This window comes from Centropristis striata, chromosome 14, assembly GCF_030273125.1.
Source record: "Centropristis striata isolate RG_2023a ecotype Rhode Island chromosome 14, C.striata_1.0, whole genome shotgun sequence".
Taxonomy (NCBI): Eukaryota; Metazoa; Chordata; class Actinopteri; order Perciformes; family Serranidae; genus Centropristis; species Centropristis striata.
In genome coordinates, this window is record NC_081530.1 from 21,098,862 (window position 1) to 21,119,983 (window position 21,122).

The following is a 21,122-nucleotide window of genomic DNA, read 5'->3' on the forward strand; positions in this document are numbered from 1 at the left end:
AACCAGATATGACACCATTAACAATGCTATGACTTAACTTCCCGGAGCCACTTCCCATTAACGTCCAAGTTTTACCACAAAAGTCCAGTATGACATCCAGTCACACTCACACTTCGTTGTCATCTCACCCTCACTCACGAACAAAACACTCAGGGTCAGCCTGACAGTCCACAGAGTCAAGGTTAAGGACCTCAACCTCAGATTACGAGGCAATGACTCTCATTCCAACCAACTTCATACTCTGCTGAAAAGAGATTTTAATGGCACTTTGACCAGTTTGAATGACCTTTGAAGGAATGAATACACAAGGCTTTTTTGGTCAAAAAACCTTCATTATAACAGAAAATTTAAACCATTTTTAATGGAAGTATGTGTAAAAAAATCTCCCTTTTATAACTATAATAAAAATATTTAATTTAATACCCTAGATCAGCAAGTATCCACTGTATGATAACCATTATTTATTTTATACAACAATATACAACGATGCTGGTATATCGCTGCAATATTCAAGATCAAGATCCATTGAATCGAACAAAACTACATCATCGGCGAAAAAGTAAAGATGTAAAACTGACAATACCAAACCAAATAGCTCAGCTGCACCTACAGATTTTGTTTATGGCAATTAGAAACAGATTTACTGACAAGACAAGTGAGCAAGTTTGACTTATTATTAAAGTACAGACAGAGCTTTTGCTTATACATGTAGCTTAAATCCCAGCCCCTCTAGTTCAGCACTACCAGGCACAAGACAGTTCCTCTACTCCCATGACCCCTTCACCATGTGCAGGTGAGTGAGGGTAGTATTAATTGACAGTTTATTGTAAAGACTTGGCTTTGAATGGGAATGAGAGATGACACTCTGATTGGTTTACTTCACATTATGTCCAAAGCATACCTTTGATTAATTAAGAGACTAAATACAACCCCTTGCGCCTTGTTTTGCAGCCATATTTTGCACTGTTTAACTAGCAAAAATGAAGCTAGACACGCCCTAAATGCATTTGCACCAAGCACATTAAACTGTGCATTACAGTGTTTAAATAGCGTCCATGGCCTTTCCTTTGTGATGTAGAGCCACCACTGGTTCCCCCTGAAGCTTCATTAGCGGAATATTATCTTGCATATAAATATTGCTTTGAAAAAAAAACGTCTTTAATGTTAGTGGAGTCGCTCTTTATTTCAGGCAAAGTGGCGCCTATTCACTATCAAACGACCAGAAAACCCCATGGTCCCCTGTTCCACTACCAGGCTCTTAATCTGAGGTTAAACAACCAACAGGAGCCTCATAGAGTTTAAGAAGGCTAAGCAGAATGATACACTGATAATGGGGGCACATCCCCCAGTCCCCTTAGTTAGTCCACAGGCACTGTTCCTGATATCAATATCTAATACAATATCTTGAGCCTTCAGCATCCAGCTCATCCACCTCCAGGGCTACTTTCTGACTTTCACTGACCTCCGTTGGAGAGATGGGCAGATGTTCCTTGATCACAAATAAAGACCCTCTGACATCCGCACATGCATGTACATCCAAATAAGTCCTGGGGGTATTACAATAGTATTTCCCCTCAGCATATTGGCCCCTTTATACACACAAACTCCATCAGCAGACAATAAAGTTTATCAAGTGCAGCCTCTTAATTTTGTTTTGCACAAACTGCGTCTTTACAGCCTGTATGGTTTCTATCTGAATCATGAAGAGAGGGCTATGAAAGCTTCAGGTTAATGATGGTGAGTAAAACTACTAATCCGTAATGAATTTCATGCCTAATTATTACTTCTATCAATCTAACTATTTTATCTTTAAGATATTAGACCCTGAAGCTCAGGTACGTTTGAAGTGTCTGCAGGCTCATGAATGAAAACTTTACTGATCTGAAATAAAATCGTGTTAAGCTGTGATAAAAATCTCTTCATGAAACCTTTTTCATTTGTCTGTTATTATGCGCTTCCTTCTCATTTCATTACCGCTGGCTGGGAATCAAACCCGTAACCCTAACAGCGCTGTGCCATTGAGATACAGAACACAATACCTTGTTGACCTCCAGGATTTCTCTCCTCTCCTCGGTGGCGGGGCGGCTCTGGCCGGCTGAGCGATCCTCGTGTTTGGAGCTGTCATCCTCCACGAAAGGTATCAGCAGCTGGAAGGGACAGGGAAACAAAAATCTGGCTGTATTATTTACCGTAAAGCAAGACGACTGCAGGAGGATCACTTGCATAACGCTGACATTTTCAACTGATTTGGATTGCTTCAGGTTTACAGTATTACAGCACATACAGACTCCACATCTCCCGACTGGCGCCTCGGCTTTGGAACGGTCTTCCAGTCTGTTTTCAGCTGGCCGACACTGATTCTGCTTCTAAATCCTGTCTGAAGACTCATTTTTACAGACTTTCCTTCTTGCCTGACAACTAATAACACAGCTCTGTTGTGCTGCCACCTGTTTTAAGTTTATTTCAATAGTTTTACTTGTTCACTTTGGGGCTTTTTGAGTTTATTTTAATAGCTTCAGTTGCTCTATTTTGGGTGATTTATTTGTTGTAGTTTCTTTTATACAATCTTTAAACAGTGGGCTTTTATTTTGCTGATCTTGAATTCTCAAAATGTGTTTATTTGTCTTTTTTTCTATATTTATGAATATCTATGTCAATGGCAGTGTGTCAACCTAGAGGTCATATTCAGTGTTTATTGACCAACGCCTTAGTGCTAGCTGCTAAAACTTAACAAAACTATACAAAAGTGTCATCACAAACAAAGCATCATTCATTAGCGTTTATTGTTTACTCAAAATCAGCAGTGGGAGGCAAATAGAAACAGCTGTTAATGCTGGTTTGCAGCTCCCTCTCGGTCTCTCGTTATCAGGAGGGGTTATTACTGATTATTCTGGGAAGCACTTTGCACTCCCGGCTTGAAAAGTTTTTTACAAATACATTATTATTATTATTATTATTATTATTATTATTATTATTATTATTACACTGCAATTGTATAACCGCTTGTGGCAATCAACTCTTTTCTGAGTGTCCAGTAGTTGTGAAGTAGTCTCTTTCTGGAATAAAACTCACTCTGATGCACTTTTCCCTTGTTCCTCTCTCCTCTTATTCTGTCCATGATCCAAACACATTAAAAGCACAGAGCTGCATTTTCCCATTTCTCCTAAATGTCCGCTGAGTGCAGTTATAGGTCAGAATTATGTGCGTATGGGCAATCTCAAGCTATGAGAGCTACTCTACACTGAAGATAGTCCTGTGCTGTCTGATAATCTTGTTCCCATGAAGTGGTGGAAATGGGGATTCTGTGTAAGCTCTCGAACACAGGCTGAGTCTCGCCCGTCTCTCTTCAACGTGGAGAGAGAAAGAGAGAGAGAGACGGAGATAGAAAATGAGTGGGAGATTAATTCATTTTTAAACGCTCTGTGTGCTTGACCTTGTCTGCTTGACACTACAGTCAGGCTGATGTGCGAGAGCCTTCAGGCGAGGCGGCGCTCCTGAGAGCCGACAGGGTCACCAGCTGCTGCTTTACATCACACTGCCCCCTAGTGGTCACCTCGGGGAGAGGAGGCGAGGCAGGAGGCCTGCTGCAGTCACACATCTGAGTGATGTGTGGATGTCTTGAGAACACACTGTTCCTGCTACAGCATGGACATAAAGGGTCTTAAACTGACAATGTGTGCTTTATTATAAAAAATATTTGACCACCCGTGTTTTCTCCTTGCTTTCTTGCTCATTTAATGCCTGGTACAACTACAATACATTTGTTCAGACAAATATAATGATAACAACAAAAAATAGCTCATAAGAGTTTAATTTAAAAGCTGATATCTAGACATGTTCCATGGTTTTCTTGATAATAAACAAAATCATTATCAAGAAAACCATGGAAAATGGCTAGATATCAGCTCTTAAATTAAAGTCTTATGAGCTATTTTTGTTGTTATCATTATATTTGTCCAAACAAATGTACTTTTAGTTGTACCAGGAATTAAAATGAACAAGAAATTGAAGATAACAATGCTCTAATATTTTTTTCCATGACTCTATGCTTGATGATCTTTTAAGAGCTACTGAACAGACACAATATAAACGTAGACACACGTCTGTACGACTGTAGAGTTTTTTAGGAAACACATATTATCAGCTTTGTTGACATGAAGTCAATTTTACAGACTTTTCAGACATATGACACCACTTTAAATGGGTTTAAATTAAAGCTGGAAAAAAATCCCACAGTAGGTTATTACACTGGAAACACAGATTTCCTGTTGCAAGAAAAAACTAACATCCCCAAAAAACTGCCATCTTCAAAGTTTCCTGTCTCACCAGACAAGAACACAAACACAGATTAGAGTAAGAGACTCTGCAAGTAACTGGGAGCCAATAACAACTGCCATGCGATGGAAAAACACACCTTGCTCCAATAACCACTTGGCACAACGCTAATCTAAATCACCCAATCACTGCTTCTCTACACCGTCTGACCTGAGGCCGTGCAGCTGGAGCGGCGGCCCTGCGGACACTAAACAATGACTGGAATAAGCTGCTCGGTCTGGAGGCAATGACTAACTGGCTGGTGCTTGAGTCAGCTGGAGTCGGCCTACGTGAAGATCAACAGGAAAGGAAAAAAACAAAAACGGAGGCAGAAGGAGAGAACTGTAGACACACAGATGAAGGGAGAGGCGACAACTGTAAGACGGTGGGTGAAATGTCAGGGAGAGAAAAAGAAAGCAGGGAGAAAAAGAGCAAGAAAGGAAAGAAGAAGAGGAAATAGAAAAGGAAAAAGGGGAAGAGAGAATACGAGACACACAAAGAGGCCAAGGCGGGGAAACAAAGAGCGACAGAAAGATGTAGAGAAAAAAAATCTGGATAACTTTCTGTGCTCCTGTCAGCTTCCAGGCCAAGCTTCACGCCAAACTGAAAACTCTGACTGCTGGAGGGAGAAAAGACAGCAAGGACATGTGCAGGATATTATATCAGACAAACTATGAGCTTGTCTCTGGCTCAAGGAAACTTTTAAGTAGGAAAAGGGGAAAGTTTTTTCATGAGATAATTTCAAACCGAAGCCAATGACATATTCAATTTTAAAGGTAGCGAGCTGATTTTGGCAGCTTCTCGGGGGAAAATGAAATGTGCTGAGTAGGGTGGGAAACATGGATGGAGAGTGTATTATGTGGGTGTGTGTGTGCCTGTGTGAGTCATAACCCCTGCCTCCTCCACAGAAAGATGGATGTGGTTTCCTGCCTGACAGAGAAGAATGGGCTAATGAAGTTCTCCAGGTTGGCTTGCCGAGACAAAAAGAAACAGGGAAGGAAAGACAAACAAAACAAAATAGCAGAGTGAACGTGAAAGGGGAGAGGGAAATTAAATAGTATGGCTGAACAGTGCAGGAAATGACAGAGGGGAGGAGAAGACTTGCACAGCACAGAGAAAGGAACAAAGGAAAATTTGAAGCGAAAGCTGGAGAGAAAGAAAGTGAAACAAAGCCAGTGTGAGCAAATAGATTCAATGAAAGAGAGGGAGAACGGAGGAAATGGAGAAAGAGCCAATACCGAGCAAGTAGAAGACAAAAGGTGGAGAAAGAAGGATAGCAGGAGGAGAAAAGACAAACAGAAAGTGTGAGTTTGAGGAAAAAAAAGCTGCAGTAACAGAACGACAGCTGGAAAGAAAAAGGGGAAAGCGCTGACGTGTGCATTTGGTCCAGCTGTTCATTAAACCGGTCTGTTGCTAATTAGGCTGCGATGAGGTCACGCTGCCCGAGTCATTGATTCCACTTCCTGTTTCAGGCAGCCAATAGTGAGCGGGCTGTCAGGCAGGCACCTGAATTCTGCGGGATGATAAATGGCATGCATGCTGGGGCCAAAATCTACAACCCTCAGCACCAGACAAACATGGCGAGCCGAGCTATTGGCCGGTCAGCACTGGACTGGGTCCTCGGCCTCAAGGGGGGGAGAGAATAAACATTTAAACAAAGTGGAAATAAGAAGGGAGGGGAATAGCGAGATAATAACTCAATGAGGGTTTACACCATCCGAGCAAAGGAAAATGTCAAAGTGAACCCCTCCTAAGCTTTGATTTCTGGGCGGAGCTGCAGACGAGAGCCATTCTGAACAACCGGTGGATAGATCATTCAGAATGCTTCGTAGCAACTGTATTATTCAATGCGGAAAATGTGCACGGTGGCAGCCATCACAAATTTGTTCCAATTTAAGACTGGTCTCCTCCCACATCCTCCTTTATCCTCAGTAGGAGTCTGGTGAGAGAGATTAGCTCAGAGCCAATCTGTAGAAATTGGGAAGGGACTGCCGCAGTCATAAATCCAATCAAACAGTGGTGGATAGCCTAGCTGTAGCCCTGCGTGGAGCCTCCAACCGCTGTGTGTTTGTGTGTCTCTGTTGTAAATATTCACTGTGTGGGCCACAATTGTGCACATGCATGTGTGTTTGTGCAGGCAGGCAGAGGTGGCAGTGCGTCTGAGCTCAACTGCTGTTGTTCCTGAAGGTGGATGGCCGTAACAAGCAGTAAAGAGACTCAGGAGACTCACCTGAAGCGACCAATGAATCTGCTGCGAGCGGAAAAAAGGAAAGACCTAGAGGGAGTAGGTGAGATAAGAGTCCCCCAGGGTAAAGATCTGTGTGTGTGTGTGTGTGTGTGTGTGTGTAAGACTGAGAGAGCAAGGAGGGGGGCGTGGCGGTAACAATGGCCTACTTCCTTTAAACTAACAGCTTCCTAATTTAGCAGGCAGTTGGCTGAGTGAGGCAATGGCTGAACGCATAGAAGAAGAAAAAATAGAAATGCTGAGAAGCTTATACAGCGTGTGTTGACGTTTTGCATCTGGAAAGATCATTCAATCACGTCAAATTAAAAATGTAGTTCGACCACTTCCCCACGGTGGACACAATCACCTCATGTAAGATCTAATTGCAGAAGTAGCAGCACAGTGTGTATTTAAAGTAGAATCACATCTCATTAGTGACTGAGAATGTAACCATGACAAGAACTATATGGTAATTGTTTTCCCATATCTTGTTTTAACTGAATGTTCTATGTCTGTTGGTCTTATCTATTGTCTGTATGTTTAAGTCTGTTTTTATACCTCACTGAGAAATACCAAAAGGAATTTTGTTGTACATTGTACAATGACAATAAAGAATCTTGAATCTTGAGCTGGGAACAGAAATTTTGGCTGCCAAAAATTATAAAAACAAGATAATCAAGAAAAAAAATGCATGCTCTTTCACGATGTTCTAGTTTTGTCTTTGTTATAAATCAAATACAACCTTTCCTTTACAGTGGTTCACTTTCATCTGTAATCACTGACTGGAATTTGTTAATTCGAGTTTACTAAAATGCTGAATATGTTTAGGAACTTTCAGCAGGTTGTTGAAGTGCATTACAACATATTTAATCTACTTTATTTTTGATTATTATTTTCATTTATTCAATATATGTTTAGGGGTTATTTTTGTATTTTAGTAGGTCTTTAAAGTGCACCAACGTTACAAATTGTTTGATGTAAGTTATTTTAAACAAATACATTTTTAATTATTATCTTTATATTATTTATAATAATCTAAATACTACATGTAATGCATTATTTATTTTGCACGCTTCTTCAAGTGAGAGAAAGTAGTGTTAACTTGTAAGAATAAACATGCACATGTTTACATGAAGTGGTGAGCATACGACCGGATAAATGAGACTTGGATTATATTTCACAGCACCAATTTCCTTTAATTAATGATTTACTCAGTTTTTTTAATTCTCCATTCATTGTGGAGGCAAGAAAAATAAAGTTTTCTTCAACAATTCAAGGTAAGACAGGCTGAGTAATTGATTAACAAATGGTCATTCATAGGGTGAAGTGATCATGGGGTGCAAAACTATTTTTTTAAGTTATCATTTCTATAATAAAATATTTTTTAATATAGTTATTTGTTTAACCCTCCTGTAATGTTCGTTTCTCAGGAACAGCAATAATGTATGTGGGTCAATTTGACCCAGGGCATGTTTAATTAATCAAAAGTGTCAGAAACTAAAAAATCTCAATAAACATTGTTTATATTTCATTAATAACTCCATTAATAACCATTTCAATGTTTAGTGCAATGGTGTTCTGTACCTCTCACAGATCATGGTTCAACGACGATAATTCACTTGTTTTTCATATAAAACTTTTTTATGTACATTGGAAAAACCTACATATGAAATACAATAGTTTTACATGGCATTTATTTTTTTTTAATTTAAATTTTATTTGACATTTAAAAAAAAAAAAAAATTGTGAAAAAATACTTGTAATTACTTTGTAGATTTTTAAACTTTAAAATGGGTAAATTTTCACGCAACATAACAGGAGGGTTAAAATGCAGCCTTCTAGGGACCTTTTCATGGTCGTATCAGTGTGAAATTGATGCACAATCCACATAAAAAGGTAATTTTAGCTCAAAACTTTACTACATCTACCGCACGCCAATGCGCAAATACACCTGCTTTTTAATCACATTAATACAATAAAAAGTTGTCAGATATCCGTGTCTCACCTCTGGAGGTATGGGGTCCATGCCGGCGCAGTTTTCATTGCACTTGTCGTAGACGAGGCGCAGCTTGCGGAAGAGCACAGAAAGCATCCGTAGGTGCTCCTGCAGTTTCCCCAGCCTGTCCTGGTGGGTGTTGGGGTGGTAAGTGACTCCATTAGGCAGCTGGGAAACACCACAGAGGAAACGTTGTGTTAAGCAAAGTAGAAGCCCACAATTTTGCTAGTGCTAATAAAAAGAAACAGCCATTGATCCCCACTGACTGCAAAAGGCACTACAGACCCTCTGTTGCTCCCTAACTGGTGATAGTTCATTAGAAGCCTTCTGCTAATGCTCAGCACTTTCATTTACACGGATAACAAAGTGATCACCTCCTCTCTACTCCAGAATGAGGCTGTTGAGAAACTTTTAAAATGTGTTTAACATGTTTGTGTTCATGCAACTATATGATATAATGTCCTAATATTATAATAAAGTCACAGTTTAAACTACAAAGCATAAAAATTCAGCAGCTTCAAACTGCTGCACTGTGAATGTTTTCACTCACGCTCACACAGAGGCGGCATCACTGGCTTTTAACTACAATGGGTGTTAAAGAGTAACAAGACGTGTTTTTTACTGAGAAAATCGACAAGCCTCTGGGGCAGCACTGTCTGATTATAAACATCCTACATAACATGAAACAAGTCTGCCTGCAGGGCAAGGAAAGTGAGCAGAGAGACTCAGAGAAACAGAGGAACCGGGGGGGAGACAGACAGCCAGACAGGGATGATAAATGAAGAATTTTTATGAGAATAAAAACAGTCTGTGATCTTAGAAAAAACAAGTCACAACAATGCTGTTTGTGCATTCTGTGGCTGCGGCGTGCTCGCTTGGCCCGCGTCTGACTGTGATTTTAACAAGGTGCAGGAGGAGCGTCTCGGAGGAGAAGGCAGACTTCCATGATAAACTGGTGCTGACCTCATCTTCAGGACACCGTCAAGAGCTGAACTACATGTGAACTGCGGAGCAAACTGATAACAAAGACTCCTGATATCCTGAAGAAAACGCTCAAGTAATCCACCAGCTTAACTTTTAATGTAAGTCGACAACTTTTTCCGCCGTCACTTGATTGCACTAATGTACCGTGTAAACTCATGGGGACTTGATAATATTTCCGACAACACCCTGTGTGATGAAGTCTCCGAACAAAAAGATTAGTTTCAAAAGTTAATCTGTGGCCTTGATCTTTGCTTTCTTATCTAAAACAAGCTTCAAAAGCAGAAAGTGGTGCCCTTTCAACACAGGAAATCACACAGTGAGAGCCTTGTTTAGCTTAACTTGGACTTCCTGTCATAAACACTTTGACAGCACTTGTCATACAAAATCACTGTTGGTAAATAAGCATTTTTGAAGTCAAGAACTTTGATTTCAACAATCTGGATGCACTCAATAGTACTGTATATGTGAGGATGTTTCCATTTCTTCAGGCTTGAGATATTCTACAGTGTCCTCTTTAACCTCTGTATGGAGAATTTGAGCTTCTACCCACCAGATGGAGATTTAGACAACAAACTCCTGTTTAGATGGACAGAAAACGCAAAAGTGGCGTTGTGTTATCACTTTTAATTCTGCATTTTTGGACGAGCGTCTTTAGGGGGAAATCTGTGTGCATACGGTGATGCAAAAGTCTGTGAAATTCGATGTAGTAGGCCTGTCGTTCAATATATGAAAATGGACACTATAGTTTTTTTTCTGGAGTCAATATCTTGACTTTTTGTGCTTTTTTGTGTTGTGTTTAAAGTAATGCTGCAAATGTTTGACAGGCAGTACGAATTGCCAAAATAAACTAAATTTCCCAAGCAGCCATTCCAGCTGTTTATATGTTATTTTAATAATAAGATAATATAATACATAATGACTATCTCATTGCAATGTTTTGTTAGCAGAGCCTCAAAGTCTATTTTATTTGTTTTGGTTGTAGTTTATTTATTGATGTTTCATTTATCTAGGATATTTAAATATTTCTTTTCCACATTTCAATTCCAATGTTTAAAATTCACGAGAATTAATAATTGATTGCCGTGGAAAAGGATGTATTTATTATGCTCTGATATAAAACTAAAACAACAGCGATACAACGATACTATCGTTTAACATGACAGTTTCTGGGAAAATATTATCATCCTAAAAAATGTGTTATCGTGACAGGTCTACAATGTAGTCTGCACGCCAGGTGGCTAGGTGGGACTGTGAAGCACTGAGAGCCACCAAGACCTCAAGCATGCGTAGAGACTTCTCTTCTCTCCTGCCCCTCTTCCTAGTAGCGCCAAATAGAATAGAAATAGAAAAAGAAAAAATCGTCCTAGGTAATTAACGCACCTTCTCTGTTCTGTTCTGTTCTATCATATGTGATAATTCTGCTTAACTGCTGAAATGACTCCTGGATAGTTCTCAGAGCTGCTAAAGCAACTTGAGTGTCTGACTGATGTTTGTTGACGTTTGCATTTTCAACCCTTTAGACGGAAACGCAACAGTGGAGACTTATTTAGATTTCCACTCTGGAAGGTGGTTTCATTTTTTTTGCGTTTTTAAGCCCAAAAAACGCTATCTATTAAATATTTTGTCGTTTTCACCTGAGATCGTTGTGTGAACAGGCCCTAGATTATTCTTTATTTCTCAGAACACCAAATGTTAAAGACTCCCAAAGATTAGTTTCCCCTTGAACTACTGAGGGCTGGTGGTGATGGTTTTAGCAATGGCACACTTAAAAAGTTTCATGTTTCCACTTGAATTCTTTTATTTTGTTTCTTGTATCTCTTCATATATTCAATATATGTTTAGGGGTTATTTTTGTATTTTAGTAGGTCTTTAAAGTACACCAACGTTACAACTTGTTTGATGCAAGTTATTTTCAACAAATACATTGATAGATATTATCTTTATATTATTTATAATAATCTAAATACTATATGTAATACATTATTTATTTTGCATGCTTCTTCAAGTGAGAGAAAGTAGTGTTTGTTAACTTGTAAGAATTTAGCAAAAACATGTACATGTTTAGGAAGTGGTGAGCATACGGCAGGATAAATGAGACTTGGATTATATTTCACAGCACCAATTTCCTTTAATTAATGATTTAGTCAGTTTTTTAAATTCTCCATTCATTGTGGAGGCAAGAAAAGTTTTCTTCAACAATTCAAGGTAACGCAGGCTGAGTAATTGATAAACAAATGGCCATTCGAAGGGTGAAGTGAGGGCTGGTGGTGATGGTTTTAGCAATGGCACACTTAAAGTTTCCTGTTTCCACTTGAAATATTTTATTTTGTTTCTTGTATCTCTTGAGTCTGTGTGCCTTCATCTTTGTGTGTTCTATGTTTTACCTGGCTGCAAAACACGTTTCCCTCAAGGACCATGCAGTAAAGTTGAAGTTGTAGCCAAAGTTGAAAACTCTTATACAAGACAGGCTTGATTCATCAGCCTCTGCTCACAAATGCAACCACTGCTTGGACCCATTGTTTTGCGTTTTTAATAATTCATTATTAATACAATGATGATTGGACCTGCTTTTGTATCCTTATACCAAAATCTATTATTTACCTGCTTTAAAGGAAAACTTTACCAACGGGCTGAGTAATAAAATATACCTGTAAGCAACATTATGCGGTCAAAGTGTTCCTTTAATGCTGATACAGAATGTAAAGTCCTCTGAGGCAAACTTGTGATTAGAGCTTTTGGGCTGTATAAATACAATTGAATTAAATTTCAATCTGAAGCTGAGCCTGAGCAGAATTCTGCAGACATGTGACTGACAAGGACCCACTTTTAGCCACATTTTTTGCACCTGTTGGAAACTGATTTTTCAGTCCATATAAAGGCTTACATGATCCTCAGATTAAGTTAACTTTAGATTCTCTACTGTCCCTAAATGCCTCGTTAAAAAGTTAAAAATCAAGAGCTTTTGGCAGTTTGACTGTTCTGATGTCTCAGCTTTGAAAATGCTTTTTCCCATTCAATATTCAATCTGCATTTCACTTGTTTTTAAATCCTACATGAAAACATTAAATAAAATAATTGCTCTCCTGAGTGACAGCTGTTTTGTTATATGTATAATAGTGCTCTGCCATGTTACCATCAGACTTATTATTACTATTTTAGTATATTCTTTTATATCTTTTGTTTTTATCTTTCGGGCTTTTTATGATTATATTCTTCTGTTTTTATCTTTTGTATGGAGCTATTTAATGATGTTGTGTCTCCATATTGCAGTTTTTACTCCTTTCATACTGTTGTTATGACATTAAGTGTTCTAACAGCTTTGGAAATATATGTTTAAAAAAAAAAAAAAAGAGAGAAGGAAAGACAGAAGGAGAGGCAAACAGAAAACTGAGTGTAAGCAGATTTGACAGGCGTGTGGGCGGACAGACAGACCTGCATGTTCCTGAGGAGCTGGAAGATCTCCATGGTCCTGAGGACGATGTCTTGGACCGTCTCCTGACCGATGCGGCACAGAGACGCCGTGTTGACGTCACGTGCCGCCTGGGCCTGTTGTTGCTGCTGCTGCTGCTGCTGCTGCTGTTGCTGCTGCGGCGGCGGCGGAGGCTGCCCACCAAATGGCGACACTAGTGGAGGGGTAGTCATGGAGACAGCAGATGAAGATGCTGGTGCAGGAAATCTAGGTCCAGGTGAAGCTACCTGTCACGCTATTCCACACCGGGACACAGTTACATGCCTACAGAAAGAGATTTACAAGAGGGAGAAAATAGGACAAGTTAATATAGGTTACTGCTTTTCTTCTGAGAGGAACAGCAGCCACAGTAATGTATAAACATATTGGCATTATATTTAGCTTGCATGACCAGCCAAGTTTAAGTTATTTATTTATTGCAGAGAAGCAGTCTTTGGCAATTAAAATCCTCCTTATACAACTAAGATGAGACTTTATTGATCCCAAGTACAGAAGTTTAGGTGTTGCAACAGCACAAATAAAAACAGGAAATAAACCGAGAATTAGAAAGGAAAATAAAAATAAATAGAAGTAGAATTAGAAAAATGAGTATAAGACTAGATATTAAAAAAAGAATAGACAGAAATATTCAAAATAATTTAGAGAAAAAGTGACAGCCATAAAAAAGGTCTATTTTAATTTCAGCTCAAAACTTTACTACATCTACCTCCATATCGGTTCATTTTTCTCCTTGAAAACCAGTTTCAGACAGGCTCTAATTATTACCTGTATTCAGACTTACCCAAATATGCACATACACTTGCTTTTTAATCACACTAATACAAGAAAAAGTTGTCAGATATCTTGTAAGAACTATAGGCAATGGGTATAAGACTAGATGTTCAAAAAAAGAATAGAAAGAAATTTATAAAATCGTTTGAAATGTAAATAAAAGATAATGTAATTCACATTTTTTTGTAGCATATATTAAATATAATACTGTACAGTCAATTTTTTATGCTCAACTTATGTTTTTCTAAATATAGGTGTTTTTTTATTTGAATTTTCATTCACACAGCGTCCATACTTTTCCCAACCAGAAAAAACACATTGTGATTATGACACTGTATTAAAATAGAAAAATAGGAATTAGTGGTAGACCGACTGATGCCATTTTGACATAATCTAATAATAACTTCTTTTAGTGGAAAAACAAAAGAAAAAACAAACAATATTAAATAAGTTACTACTAAATCATAAGGTCATCCTTATCAAAAATGTCATACAAAGGAAAATCGCAACTATCCTGATAATAGTAATTCACCACAATTAACTTATTGTGAGCTATATTTTTGAATATCATCCCATCCATATATTGTATAGTATGGTATATAATATAATATGGAACAGTACAACATGGAAAAGTGTATTATGTATATAATATAACATGCTATAGTGTAGCATCCAACCGATTCATTGGCCTGTCACAGACATATCTTGTCCAATATCCAGATTTTTTACAGAACATATAATGCAGAAAACTATACAAATGATTTAGAAATGGTTTTAACAGTTTATTACATTTTTCTTTTTTCTTTATTTCTTTACATTTCATTTCTAGAATTGGTTCAAAATGTGCTGCATTCTTAATTTAATGCATAATAATGTTAAATATTCTGTGATAACAGAAAAGAAAAGCAGCCTTCTCAGTGCCTTTGAATTGTCATATGGAGTACAAACCACATACTAAAGGTTTATTTTCATTCCAGCTCAAAAAATTGTCTATATCGGCAGCCACATCGGTAATCAGTGATTTATCTATTTATTTTTTGGCTCTAAAATCGGTATTGAGCTACACATATACATTAATGTAAGTGGGAACGTAGTTAATGTATAGATGTAATGAGAATTAAAAAGCTATGTATATATAATCATGGGAAAAAATATTAGCAAGGCAAGGCTTGGTGCAACATCTGCCATTCACTGGTGAGCTGGGTGCTGATACCGGTAAAAAGAGAAACACATCAAATATGTGGATCATCTGAGGCGCCACCACCTTGAGGCCTAGAACAACATACACATTGTTCGCTATCCAACTGTTAATATATTGTTCATTTTGTTTATAAATGTTTCTTTTTTTGTTTAAATTGAGACTTGTGTAACATTTGTTATCATTGTGTAATTTTTATCATGTAAATCAGGGATGGGCAACTGGAGGCCCGGGGGCCGCATACGGCCCGCACCATCACTTGAAGTGGCCCTCAGTACAACTACATCCATTTGAGCATGAAATCTTAAAAGTACTGTGTAGAAATGCACAAAATTACTTCTTGCAATTAATGTTGGTCTGCTGTTCTTGCACTGAAAAAAAAGAAATCACTGTAAGTGGTTATTTTTGATTTGCTTCTAATCTTTTGTATTTCTATTTATACTGTTATGCATTCATTTGAGCATGAAATATGTTACCTTACTGGACTGTAAACATATTTAAAATTGCAGTTTCATCATATCTGGTGAAGTGCACGGTCCTATATGTGGTCCTGTGGTAGGGTCGATGAAAAATTGTGGCCCCCTCCAGCATTTAAGTTGCCCATCCCTGATGTAAGTGGAGGAAAAGGCGATATCGGCTTCAAGAATCGGCCCCAAAAAATCGTCAGCACATATCGGGGATCGTTAAGACTGATGTTAAAATAATCTGTATCGGCATCGGCCTTAAAAAAAACCTGTATCGGTTGACCACTACCTTTAGTTGTACCAGGCATTAAAATGAACAAGAAATTGAAGAAAACAAGGGTGGTCTAATATTTTTTTCCATGACTGTAGAGAGAGAGATCTAAGTAAGCCATAGAGGTATGATTAATAAAGTAAAACGTTATTTATATAGTTAATAAGCTCACCACAGCTCTCTAAAAGCTTCACAGCTGTCACCAATCAACTAAAGCGAAACGCTGTCTATCTAAACGGAGTCAACTCTGACAAAGTGTGGGAGCTAACGCTTTAGCCTTTGATATAAGTTGTATTCCGGGGCTTTAAAAGCAGTTAAACTCTCCTTTATATCAGTATAATTCAGTTAGATGCTGCCCTGGAGTTAAATCACCACACCCAGACTCGCTCCGCCTGATAAAGGCTTAATTAAGCATGTAACATGTAAAAGTGACACCAAAGCTAAGTGGACAGTCAGAGCACACACACATACACACACATACGACACTTCAGCTCTCTCTCTCTCTCTCTCTCCGCTCATTTTCTGTGTTCTCGTTTCATTATTCCGGCTCGACGGGAGGCTCAACAGCGCACTGAGTGTTCATATGTATTCAACGGCACATGAGACAGCGTGAAGTTTTACCTGTGTGGTGACAATTAATCTGTTTTGTTGACATGTCAAGTTCCCTGCTCTGCTCCTAGGATCTCAGCTAGCGCAACTATCGCGAGAGTTCGGCGGCTGACTACTGTAAATGATAGAGTAGAAGCGCCACTTGAAAATGTATAGTTTTTGACCATAAAAATGAGAAATGTGACACTGGGGAACTACATGATGGAAAAGGTCATTCTTAAAATGAAAAAAAACAAACAAACACTAAATCTAACTAAATAAAGCAATAAATCTGCACACTTTTCTAATGTATAGAAAGTGTGTTTTTATTTTATTATTTATTTATAATTATATTACATATATTTATTTATATTTTATATTCAACATAATGGAAAAATAAACTTTTTCTTCGAATCTAAAAATTAAAAAAAATACAATCTAGCTAAATAAAGCAATAAAAATCTGCACACTTGTCTATTGTAAGTGTGTTTTTATTATTATTTATTTATTTTTATATTACCTATGTTTATTCATATTCTATATTTCACGTGTAGCCTAGTAATTAAGTGCATTTACAGGCTATTCGTGTATATTATTTATATTATGTATACTATAGATGTGTATTTTATATTGAGAGAGTATGCTCAGTTTTTACATTTTTAATTTGTTGTGTTTATTTCCTTTTAATAGTCCTTTCTATTTATATCTCCTATTGCTGATATGTATATTCTAGATTTATATATATATATATATATATATATATATATATATGTACGGATGGATATTTAACATTTTATTCTTTTTTAATTGTTGTTTTTTTCTTTTGAGAAGGGGGGTCCATTGTCAGCCTTTCTTATTCTTCATTATCTGGATTTTATGGAGTCCTATATGTGTGCACTTAAAATAAAATAATAAAACTTAAACAGAATATAAAAATAATTATAATCAACATGAGCTGAAGTGTGTCTTTATATTAAAATGAATCCTTGTTCATCTTTTAAATTGACTTCCTCCCTTTAAATGTTTCAAAATTAAGAAACATTACGGTAAAGCAAGACGCACTGTAAATGTTCTGAGGCTATTTAGGGTAACAGCGCCATATGCTGGTCTGCTCTTATATAACAGGAGTCACACACACATCTGACTTCATCAGCCCCCAGGCCAATTTACACCACATGATTGCTTCTCATGGGTCATTATAACTTTTTTAGTAAGCATAATTCAAATTCCTCCCATAAATGGGCGTGTTGTCTACCCTCTGTTAAATCAAATCCTTCAATGCATTCATCCATCCATCCATTACTTATACTGTACAGCTGTGCCTGGATTACTTTGTGAGCCATCAGAATTCAAATTAATTTAAAATACAGGAGGTGTCAGAAATAGACATTAGTCTGTGCGAGGCTGCCTCCTCAGCATGTGCTCTGCCATGCAGCAGAATTACGGCTCTGACTTACAGAGGCTGGGAATAAGAGCTTTATTGAAAAAAAGGCTTTGCCTTCAGGCTTGAGTGGGGCTGAAAAAGTAGATTAGGATGCCTATTACTTAATTTACATTATTCATTCAGATTTGGGGTTACAGACTGGATTTCAATTTCCTTTTATCTGAAACACATTTTGTGCTATAATAACCTGTAGTCTTTTCACTTCTCCTCTTTCTCTTAAAAAAATCGCACACTATCTGCAACATGTAATATGAAAAACACTGTCAAGTTCACTTGACTGCCCCCAACTTCTTAATTGCAGAAGTAGTGCCGGTTAGCTTGCCAGCAGGAATGAGCGTTACTGTGACCATCCCCATCTGCCAAACAGCCAGACCGACTGAGGCATGCCTCTCCATAATCCTCCAGCCGCTCTTCTTATTGTGTTTAATTGGGACGAGAGAGTGGTGATGGTGAGTAGGTGGGGGCAGGTAGTGACATGAATGAGTTTGAGTTTATAAGTGTTCAGTGAGCAACTGGAAAAAAAATTAAAAAAGCTATATATATATTTATATGATCTTGATCATTAAAATATAAAGGTAGTCGGGTAATTTGGGACACTTTTTGTTGGATTACCAAAAAGTCACCTGAAGTTCTTAAGACGACAATTCTAAAGTGTTACTTTACATCTTGTTATGGATCTCTGGTAAGTTTATGTAAAATAAAATGTATTACAAAGTAAAATCTTTAGATACTTTGGACCTTCAAGCATATAAAGAACCCCGAGATCACTCTGATGAAGTCAGAAAGGTAAAATGTGACACTGAGGGAAACAAATGACACCAAACAGTTTACCTTAATTTGAGAACAATTGCATTTCATGTTTGTTTGCAGTGGTTGAATGTAACTAAGTCATAGAAATTTACTCAAGTACTGTACTTGAGTACAATTTCTAGGTACCTTACTTCCATTAATACTTCTACTTCACTACATTTTAGAGGCAAATATTGTACATTTCACTCCACTACATTTAGCGGACAGCTTTAGCTACTTTTCAGGTCGAGATTTAATATGAAAAACATGATGCATATTATACCTTTAAAAAAAAAAAAGAGGGGAAGAGATGCGGGAAAGGGCTCTGAGTTGGACTTGAACCCAGGCCGCCTGCTCTTGAGGACAATGCCTCTATGGTACGTGCTCTACCAGGTGTGCCACTGGGACGCCCCATGTTTCCAGGGCATATCTCGCTGACCGTTAGTCAGACTGACTTCAGATTTTGTATGTGGCTTGCGCATGGCACGAAGGTGTGCATCCTCAATTTTGAAGATTTTTTAATTCATTTTTCAAAATATCATTATTACGTAGGATGTGTTGCGGCATTGCACTGTTTCCGATCGGACGCCTTTTAAGGGAGCTCCGCCCCATTGTGTGATAGGCCTACACCTGGTCAGTAACACAATTCACTCTGGATTTCCACGCCTGACTCATCTCATCTGTAAGTCTATTTAGCCTACCTATCTTTCGGAGTTTTAAAGTGAGCTACAAGGTTCAATTTTTCAATAATATTCGCATAGTTTCCAGCGAATATCAATGTTCAATGTGTATGTGCTGGATGGTGTGCGTACATTATGAAAGGTAAGTGTTTTATGGAGTTGTAGACCAGTAGTGGTCTGCATGTAATGTGCAAATTCTGTTATTCACATGCATCTGTTTGTGCTGTATGTAAACTTATTCCCTCCTATATCTGTGTCTGTATATATGTCTAACCATGTTGAATGATAAAGTTTCTTTTTCTTAAAACAACTATTTCTGAGTCTCTTTATATCTCAATGTACATCCATGTATTACGCAATATATACTTTGTATATTAACACTACGCACCTTATTACACCTTATTGTACATACCACTTTCACACACAACCTCATTTGGCCAGAATTGAAAAATCTACTTAATCTCCCATTATACGAATACATACTTTCTACGGGCACTGCACTTAGATTTAAGCATGCATACATTAAAAAAAATGCCATAAAACAAATAAATGATACGATCCATCTTCATATCCCTGCTCTTCAGCTGAATTATACATTTGACATTATAAGAAGGAATTTAAAAAATGTACATATGTGATATCCGTGTGTGTGTGTGTGTGTGTGTGTGTGTGTGTGTGTGTGTGTGTGTGTGTGTGTGTTAATCATGGAGGCAGGGCTGAGGAAAGCTGCAGACCTTTAGCTTCTTGAGGGATCATCCATCATCACTGATCAAAGCAAACAGAGAAACAACAGTATGCATTGATCACATCAGGCTGAGCTGATGAAAAGATGTATTGATCATGCATGTTAATGTAATCAAACCTTATTGAGACAGAAACATTCCTGTAAATTAAAAAGACCTTTCCATTCGTCATGAAGCAATGAATGTGATCACCTTCAGTGTGTTTCGTGCAGCGTTGTTGCATGTAATTGAGGCCTGTTGAATAAAAGAACATGAGGCAGCACAGATTACCTTGAAACTGACGGCAACTGCATCATGTCATCAGTGCTGCAGGGGGCTTGAACCTTGAACATGAGACACCAGGAGTGAGACAGACAGGCAGAGGGATGTGAAACCAGTAAAAAAAAAATCTGGGGGGAAAAACACACCCCCTGTGAGGGAACACAAACCGTGTAATAATTATTAGCTGAGGGGGTATCAGGACTAAAACGGATTATCTAGCCACCTAGTGCATTACTCATGCTTTAATTAAATACGCACTGATCTGGTTCCTCCAGGGCTAAGTTCAGATGGAGAGAGAGAGGAGCACACTGGTCTGCTCTGAAGGCTGCAGCATGTAAAGTCTGTGCAACTGCTCGCAGCAAATTTCTCCTCTGAAAGTCTCCGGACGTAAGAATGAGATTAGGATAGCCGAAGTTATGGAGAGCAGGGATAAAGGGCACGAGTGGGAGGGTGAACAACATATGGGTTGTTGTGCGCGGGTACTGTATAAACATACAGGCTGTGTATTAACTGCTGCTGTGGCTTAGCAGGTACAGCAGGTTATGTGTTGACATGTTCAGAGCCCCAGATTCTCTATACATCAAAGTGTCCTTGAGCAAGAAATTAAATGATGGTGTGTGATTTAAGTACAAACATGTGTGTATAGAAATTAATTCCACGGTTACTAGTAATAAAAAAAATTGGATGTTCTGCACTGGGTCACTGCAAAAAATAGATAAAAAATCTCTCTCACCTTACTTAAGTAAAAGTACTAAAACCACACTGTGAAATTACTCCACTACAAGTAAAAGGCCTGCATTCAAAACTTACTTCAGTAAAAGTATAAAAGTATCAGCATCAAAATGTACTTAAAGTACAAAAAATAAAATAACTTGCAACTTTGCAGAATGAACCCACTCAGATTGTTAAATATATTCTAAATATAT

The 21,122-nt window shown here is 37.9% G+C and overlaps 1 protein-coding gene across 2 annotated transcripts in view; it reads right to left on the minus strand.

The window, feature by feature from the left end:
* med30 (mediator complex subunit 30) overlaps nt 1–16,383 on the minus strand; it is a 63,466-nt gene extending 47,083 nt beyond the window's left edge. For both annotated transcript variants that reach the window (XM_059350373.1, XM_059350371.1), the window contains exons 1-4: nt 16,313–16,383; nt 12,951–13,251; nt 8,544–8,702; nt 2,040–2,147 (exon numbers count right to left, since the gene is read on the minus strand). In XM_059350373.1, coding sequence (XP_059206356.1) covers nt 2,040–2,147; nt 8,544–8,702; nt 12,951–13,160 — 477 coding nt within the window. In that variant the 5' untranslated portion in view covers nt 13,161–13,251; nt 16,313–16,383. The remainder of the gene's footprint in view (nt 1–2,039; nt 2,148–8,543; nt 8,703–12,950; nt 13,252–16,312) is intronic.
* Between the last annotated feature and the right edge of the window lie 4,739 nt (nt 16,384–21,122).